We start from the raw sequence: 8,702 nt of genomic DNA, 5'->3' as shown, positions 1-8,702 counted from the left end.
GTTCTATCACGAGTTGGACGTGGAGAAGAGTCTGTAGAGGGCAAGACCAACCCCTATTTAAGAGGGACAAGGCCGGTTCAATTGTAATCCCCCGAACACACAATATACTTGAATCGTTTTCTCTTTTATGTTTACTTTTCTGCTATGTTTTCTACTTTACACTAATTTTAGTCCATCTTTATCTATTTGTGTCGTAAATCATCCGCCGCCGCTGCGAGAGTGCGACACCTCTTTGTAGGTTTGTCCTGAAAACCTTCCGTTTTGCCCACGAGACGGGTAGTTATCCTCATATCGATCTAAATCGGTCTAGAGACTGATTTTCATCTCTAAATCGGCTCTGCTAACCGGTTTAGCTGTTTTTCTACAAAACCCATCTTGATTTGGCCTTTTGGCTAGATCGAGGTGGTTGGCGACTCCATATCACCGCAAGGCGTTTAGGTGCTGCGATCATGCTTGTCGACTTGTCACAAAAAGTTGCCATCACGATTTTTGGCGACTCCATATTACCGCAAGGCGTTTAGTTGCTGCGATCGTGCTTATCAACTTGTCACAAAAAGTTGCCAACAATATGTAGAGCGAGATATCAAAAGCATGAAAATCTTAAATCGAGAAAAAGAAACAGTCGGGCTCGGTCTGCTGGATGTGCTACGGTATCTGCATCTTCATGCAGAAAGACAACATTTAGTATATCGTAAGCAGAAAGACAATTTTGGGCTACAAAACCAGAAAGAAGGAACAAAACATACTAACAATGTTCAGTTATAACGGCCAATTCAAAAGGCCAGCCATACGCAGCAAACTATAACTTCAGAGAAATGAACCAAGCTGCTATTTACTGTATCTGAAGAACCAAAGTGGAAAATGCATGGAAAAGTTGGAAGAATAGTGTGCTACTATTATGGATGCACACCACTTTTGTATACCAGAGACCGCACGAAGCACCGGGCATCCAACATTCAGATTTCAGACCATGTGGATTCTGTACTTGACCTAAGAACTCAATGTTTTCACATTCTCAGCTCACTGCAAGCGTAAGTAGACAGCTAGAGTTTACAACTAAATTTGACTGCATGCAAATTCACTTCGGACAAATCAAAGGACATCCACCAAAAAAGGATGTGTTCTGACACAGAAAATTTGAGCACAAACATGCACATATCCACACAGAAATTATCAGCTGCAATCCAAAATCACAAGGGGAAAAAGGCACTTAAGGCAGCAAAAAGGTGCAAATAAACTACGCATCCATCATTGCTGGCTATCTGCAAGTGAATTTTGTTCGAAAATGAGTTTTGTTCAGTTAATAATACTGGACTAACAAGTAACTATCTCTGCAGTACAGTATCATCTACATCAGAAACAATGAAGTGGAATAAGGTCAATCCTACTACATATTAATATTTCTGCCAGCTAGTGCTACTAAATTCAGCACTGCAGATCATTAGCGCTGCATCATGTTACAACTATCGATCATAAAGAAACAGAACAATCTGCATTTTCCAATTCCCAAGACATTTGTGAACACTGCAACTTCAGTAAAAGAAGCTTGAATTGAAATGCAAATTTGAGAAAAAACATGAAGACAGAAACTAAGGGAACGGTAAGTCACCTGCAGATCAATTTCTCCACTGAATTGAGCAATCCTGCTTCAGCTTACACCAGTAACAATTTTAACACGAGAAAACCATCCAAACTCAACGAATAAACACACTAACACAGTACATGCTGATGAAGGCATGAAAGCTTAGCAACGATCACAGACTAGCCTGATCACCGGCAACAATTTCAACAACCAAAAACATGTGTCGTGCGCCTCATGGGAGAATCCAAACCGGAGGGGAGTAGTTCGACGGACCTTGCTCTGGGAAGCAGCGCTCTACCTCCGCTGGTGGCGGTGCTCCCGACCATCTCCCGTTGTCGCTGCAGGGATACCGCCGTTGGGCGGCATCCTTGTACACAACCATCGGGTCGTGGAAGCTCCGGTCGTCCAGGAAGTAGACGCCCTCCATGCCGGGGTACCCATCTGCCGCTTCGTACGATCTGGAGCAGCCTCTTCCGACGAACAGCATTCGGCCGCCAAGGTCGGGCAGCTTGGTCCAGTAGTTGTTGAACAGCTCGTCTTCTCTCTCGAACACCCGGAACGTCGTGGTCGGCAAGCGGCCAGGCTCACGATCTCCTAACCTGACGACCATGAGCAGCTTCCCCCGGGACTCCACGAGGTAGCGATCAAGGACCGGCCGCCCGTCGTCGTCGTCGTCGTCACCGCGCCGCTCGAAGTAGAGCACTGTCGTCTGCATGTCTCCGAGAGGGAATATCGGTTGACGAAACACACGGATGTTTTCCCCTCGGGTGAGGAAGAGGAAGGCGCCAGCGCCATGGCCGCTGTACAGGAGGTCCACCACATCCAGTTCCAGCTCCTCGTCAATCCACCTCGACTCGATGGACTGCGAGAACGCCTCATCGCCCATGCGCCAGAACGCGATGTGCCGTGGGTTGAGGGGCCTGCGTTTGAAGCCGATGATGCTGGCGCCGACGCATCCCTGATCAGTCGGCTGGCTAGAGAGGGTGGCGGCGACGAAGGCGACCTCGAAGTCAAATGTCAATCCCGGAAGCCGGAAGGAGGGGAAACGGATCAGGTTGGGGAGGTTGAGCTGCTGGTGGGTGATGAGGTTGAGGAGGACGTGGTTCGCCGCCTGGTCGACGGCCTGGAAGATCCAGGCGCCGTTGTACGAGCCGAAGCACCGCGCGCGGAGCGCGGCGGGCGGGAGGACGAAGGGGTGGGGGCGGCAGCCGCTGGGGACGCAGTAGAACGCGGGCCCGTCGGCTTCCGGGAGGACAAGCCGCGGGAGCGGCGGAGGCGGGGGCCGGAGTTGTAGAAGCGCGTCGCGCCAGGACCTGCAGAGGCCATCCGCGTGGTGGCGGTCGATCTCGCACAGGAGGTGGCGGCCGATCTTGCGGACGATGTCGGGGACGAGCTCCGCCCATGGCGGAGACTCGCCGTCAGCCATTGGTGGGGCGAGTAGTAGTGGAGGTTCCGGAGGGATGGGAGGGGATCGAGTAGTGGAGGTGGTGGCGATGGCGAATGGCACGCGACACGAGAGAGGTTGAAGACGACGAGGAGGAAGACGCTGCTGCTAGTAGTATATATGTTGGATAGTTGCGTGCTCCAGTTTGCTTCGTTTCGAACAAATTCTGGAAGCTGCGGAGGAAGCGGAGCCTGCTTGCGTTGCAAGACTTGATCGATGGCAACTTGCAGGTTGCAATTTGAATTCAAAACTAGTTTTGAGAAGCACCTTAATTTCGTTCTGTTTAAAAGGTATTGGAAAATTTAAGTTCCAGAGAACTGGCACTCTGCAAAGTGCAAACCTCCACATGATCTGGGACTGAATATTGGGTACAGATTAAATTCAGTGGTGCAGATAAATTGGCATTGTAACATTTCTTTAAGATGGCGAATTAGCGTTGTACGGTTGTACCAAGGAGTCTATGAGTACCGGTTAGCAACTACAGCAATACTGATGAACCAGGACAATCTGCAGATTAAAAAAAATCCAATTATCTTTCCCCCAAAAAATCCAATTTTCTGTATTCCTTTGCAGCTGATCGATATGCTCATCTGCAAAAGATTACTGAAATGTCAAATAATGTTGACGATTATATCAGACTAGCTTAGTAGTTCAATTACCAATAACACGAGCGGACTTTACATTATATGCATAAAAATTTAGATCATTCAGTGAAATGCCTGACACCATCTATCAGGAATGCCTAAGAACTGACAAGCATATTTTCCCACCGAATTATCCATTTCAGCACCAAAATGATGTAATACCAGCACAACCATTTCTGCATGAAACTTCATTTCTGGAACCTGCAGACTAAGGGTGTGTTTAGTTCACACCAAAATTGGAAGTTTGGTTGAAATTGGAACGATGTGACGGAAAAATTGGAAGTTTGTGTGTATAAGAAAGTTTCGATGTGATGGAAAAGTTGGAAGTTTGAAGAAAAGTTTGGAACTAAACTTGGCCTAATTTCAGCGGTGCTGATAATTGGCATTATACCTTTTAGATAATACTGAATTGGCATTGGCATCGTACTAGGTATAAAATGGATAATCTGCAGTCTGCAGACTGCAGATAGCAAAAGGTACAATTATCCATTATCTTATCTGTATTCCACACCGTTGAGATGGTCTACAAATCTTCAGTGAAGTATCAAAGAACTAGTAACTCTTGTGGACAGAAAATGAGTTCATGTTACTCTTATGAACAAGATATGAGTTCAGGTTAGTCAGTCAATTTGTTTCATGTTTGCAGTTCTGCTTTGACCCTCTCATTTCACAGTGAGTTAATACCTGAGCTACCAGATACCACAAGCACACTTTACATCCAGCAATGAAGCACTGTTCAATTAAATTTTCACATGGAATTACCAATTTCAGGACAATAATGATGTAAGCCCAACCTAACCGTTTCTACATGCAACTTCATAGGAATAAAAATGAATAGGGTACCAGAAAATAGCAGGTACAGAAAACCCAATGACTGAATCACATTCATTTTCAGTTCAAATTAGGAGGATTCCTAGATTACTACAGCTGGCAGTATGGGAACAAAAACATTTCAACAATCTGCATTGCTAGAATCTTCAATCTACATCTACAGGTGAGATGTTATCATGTTAATACTCTTTTTTGGTGGCATAACCTAGCTTCACATGAATGATCTTGCAATGCACAGTTGCACACACATTCAGACAACGAGGAATCTGCATATTCAGCTTGAAACCTAATCCTGTTGACGTTTTTTTCTCAGGTTTTACTCAGAGAGCTCTGCACATGGTAAATCAATTAAAGGAAGATAAACCCATTCAGAATTCTTGCATCCTCTAGCAAGTCAAAGTATAATAACTCCATCGATCAGGAAATTACATGGACTGGCCACAAAAATCAAAGCATAACCATGCGGTACATGTCTGCAAATTGTCCATTGAAACACAAAGCGCTAAGTAGTAAGCTCATGAATAATCCAAATGCGAAAGGGTACCAGAACAATAGCTCAAGTATGATCTAAAAAAAGGAGATGGTAAGTGCAGAGTAACACACACAAACAAAATTCTTGGCTACAAGTGTTCAGTTTTAAAAGCCTATTTACAAGGTCAACTAGCCGTATGCAACAAGCCAATACTTCAGAGAAATGAACCAAGCAGCTACTTTTCAGAAGAACAAAAAAGGGACAGTGCATGGACAAGCTGGAAAAATTGTGTGTTACTATTATAGAAGCTCACAGGTTTGTAAAATCGACATAAGAAGCACCATGCATCCCATTAATGTTCATGGAAGACTTTGTGAGTTTTGCATTTGAGCCAAGAACCTCAATGTTCTCGATTTGAGCACATAAATGACTTCAACGGTTCAACCAAGGAAAGTGGACTCAATTAACATACAGAAATAATTTGACTGCATGCAAATTAAACCAGCTTCAAATAAAAGCAAAGAAGTAAAAAGGGGTGTGTTCTGCGTCACAAAAGGTGTCCGCACTGAATTTATCAGGAATCAAAAGGTGTACAACAATTGAAGTGCAGGTCGATCATAGCTGGCTTTAGGCAGGTGATTTTTGGTAAATGAGTGCAGTTTCAGGTTTCAGCTAGAATAATTTCAGGATTATCTCACCAGCGCAATACCATCAAACTCTCTATCAGCCACTCGATCAGCCTCATTGTGCACATGATTTAGGACTAAATATGCAGACAAATCAAGTTCAGCAGTGCAGATCATTACAACTGTATCATGATTACCAAGGTATAATTATCAACTGGCTGTCATAAAGAAACAGAAGAATCCGTGCATTGCAATATCGCTACAACTTAACAAAGCTTGAATTGCAATGCAAATTTGTTAAAACGAGTACAGAGAAACAAGGTGAAAAGTACTTCTTCATCTTCAGAATTTCTTCACTGAATTGAGGAATGTTTCATCAGCTTGCACCAGCAAGCAACAATCTCAACACGAGTTCACCATCGATGATAGAACTCAACAAGAAGCTTGAAACAAACAAACAGCACGGCATTGAATTGCAGTGCAAGTACAGAGAAACTAAGTGAATGGTAATTCATCATCTTCAGAATTTCTTCACCCAATTATGGGATTTTTCGTCAGCAAAGCTACAATTTCAGTATTTCAACACGAGATCACCATCGAACTCAGCAAGAAGCTCGAATCAAACAAGCAACACAGCATTGATGAAGGCATCAACCACGCACTGCACTAACTAACTACTTGATCTGTTGCCAAAACATATCGCTAACATGATCTCTAACTAATTAACTACTTCATCTGTTGCCGAAACTTATCACCTCACTTAGGGGAGAATCCAAAACGGAGGGGAGGTTTTCGACGGACCTTGCTCCGGTAAGCAGTGCCTGACCTGCGGTGGTGATCCCGACCATTTCCCGATGTCGCTGCGGTGATACTTCCTTTTGTCGTCATTCTTGAACACGGTCGTCCGGTCGTAGAAGCTCCGGTCATCCAGGAAGTAGACTCCCTCCATGCCGGGGTACCCATCCGCCGCTTCGTAGGATCTGGAGCAGCCTCTCCCGACGAACAGCATGCGGCCGCCAAGGTCGGCCAGCTTGATCCAGGAGTGCTCAACTCGAACCACGCCGTCGATGTCGTTGATGCTTTTGACTTTCTGGTCTTCTCGCTGGAACACCTGGAACGCCGAGGTCGGTGTCGGCGGCGGCGGCGGCGGCTACTGCGAGCGGCCACGGCGAGGTCGAGCAGTACATGACTTACGGGTACCCAACCTGACGACCATGAGCAGCTCGTCTCGGGACTCCACGAGGTAGCGAGCAAGGACCGGCCGGCCGCCGCCGCCGTCGTCGCCGCGCGGCTTGAAGTAGAGCTCGTTCCTGACTCGCTTCGCCGTGCCTGGGGGCGGGAATATCGGTTGAGGGAGCTCACGGATGTGTTCTCCGTTGGTGAGGAAGAGGAAGGCGCCAGCGCCATGGCGGCTGTACAGGAGGTCCTCCACCACTTCCGGTTCCTAGTTCATCGCCGGAATGGACTTGTCGCCAATCTTCCAGAACGCGATGTACCTTGGGTGGTCGGGGAAGCTGTGCAAGTCGATGATGCCGGCGGCGACGCATCCCGGTTCGGTTGGCTGGCACGAGAGGGTGGCGGCGACGATAACAATAAACTTATCCGCTTCCGCTGTCGTCGGCCGGATTTGGTATAGCCGCTGGTCAGGGAGGCTGAATCTGAAGCGCTTGGAGTTGACGTTCTTGTTGATGTTGTGGAGGCCGTGGCGGCTGGATTGGCTGATGGAGAGGAAGAGCCAGCCGCCGTCGTAGGAGCCGAAGTAGCGGTGGTGCGCGAAGCGTGGCATGGGGATGGGGATGGGGTGGGTGCGCCAGTTGCTGGGGACGCAGTGGAACGCGTGCTCGCCGGCGTTCGCGACGACGAGCAGCGGGAGCGGGGGAGGCGGCGGCCCGACTTGCAGAAACGCCTCGCGCCAGGAGCGGCAGACGCCTTCGCCGAAGCGACGGTCGATCTTGCACAGGAGGCGGCTGGCGATCCCGCGGACGATGTGGATTGGGAGGTCCGCCCATGGCGGCGGAGGCTCGCCACCATCAGCCATTGGTGCAGGGTGAGGAGGACCTGGTGGCGGGAACTCGTCAGCCATTGGAGAGACGGGAGTGGGAGCAGTGGTTGTTTGGGGATTTGGTGGTGGCTAATGGCGGCACGAGACACGAGAGTCGAGAGGTTGAAGACGACGAGGAGGAAGACGCTCGCTGATGGTGGTTAGTTACGTGCTCCGGTTTGATTCCTTCTGGCTTCTGGAAGGCACGGTGCACGGAGGAAGCGAGCTGCTTGTGTCGCAACTCGCAAGCCAACTTGCAATTCAAATTCAAAATCAGCTTCAGACGGATTCGTATCTATAGATTCTAGCACGAACAACTCGAAATCGCAACCTACACATGTCTCATTTTAATTTGTAAGGAAAAGCTGGTTGCATATATCAGGCCCGTACAGTCACAAGCAGTGTTTACACTTTCGTTTTTCAAAAAAAAAAAAGGATTTTCTGTGGTCACCAAATTTTTGGGAATTTAGAAACTCTTTTGGACGAAATTATTTGATAATTTAACAAAGTTTGAATGAATTTGAATAAATTTTGACTAAATTCAAATAAAAACAAAAAGGGGGAAATTTTTGGCGAAATGTGATTGCCGATGGAGTGAGAAATTTATTATTTATCTATCTATCTATCTATTATCTATCTATTATATTATTAAGACTAGGGATGGCAATTGTACCCGTTTGCCCGTTTACCCGTGGGTAAAAACCCTATTAGGGTTGGGTTTGTTCTCCATTTTATACCCATGGGTATCTTATTGGTTCAAAAGCTATACCCGATGGGTAAATGGGCATGGGTATGGGTAATCACTACCCATGCCCGCTTTGCCCGTTTACCCGCGAAATCTAACTTACATGTAGGCTAGGAGCAAAATCCACTAGAATACATAAGCCACGTTCTTTGTTTTCTACGGTTTCCTTTTATTTCCCTTATTATTTCTCTCCTCTTACTCTATCGCCACCAGAGGAGAGACACGACACCGAGCCGGAGAATATTTGATGTTTTAAGTTCGATTCGAACTTAGTAGCTTGTAGACTTTTTGTTCCACTGCTTTTGTTGTGGCGGGTA

General features: G+C 46.8%; 2 protein-coding genes across 2 annotated transcripts; both read right to left on the bottom strand.

The window, feature by feature from the left end:
- Positions 1-1,590: 1,590 nt before the first annotated feature.
- On the bottom strand, positions 1,591-3,115 carry LOC4352087 (F-box/kelch-repeat protein At1g57790). The gene has a single exon (XM_015764107.3). The coding sequence runs from the start codon at positions 3,006-3,008 to the stop codon at positions 1,815-1,817; it is 1,194 nt and encodes a 397-aa protein (XP_015619593.1). The 5' UTR covers positions 3,009-3,115; the 3' UTR covers positions 1,591-1,814.
- Positions 3,116-4,948: 1,833 nt separating this feature from the next.
- Positions 4,949-7,637, bottom strand: LOC136354546 (uncharacterized). The gene is made up of 4 exons (XM_066306051.1): positions 7,096-7,637; positions 6,794-7,011; positions 6,401-6,649; positions 4,949-4,974 (listed from the first exon to the last, which is right to left on the bottom strand). The coding sequence occupies exons 1-4, from the start codon at positions 7,635-7,637 to the stop codon at positions 4,949-4,951; spliced, it is 1,035 nt and encodes a 344-aa protein (XP_066162148.1).
- Between the last annotated feature and the right edge of the window lie 1,065 nt (positions 7,638-8,702).

Source organism: Oryza sativa, chromosome 12 (assembly GCF_034140825.1).
Source record: "Oryza sativa Japonica Group chromosome 12, ASM3414082v1".
Classification (NCBI taxonomy): domain Eukaryota; kingdom Viridiplantae; phylum Streptophyta; class Magnoliopsida; order Poales; family Poaceae; genus Oryza; species Oryza sativa.
This window is presented reverse-complemented; position numbering and strand designations above follow the sequence as displayed.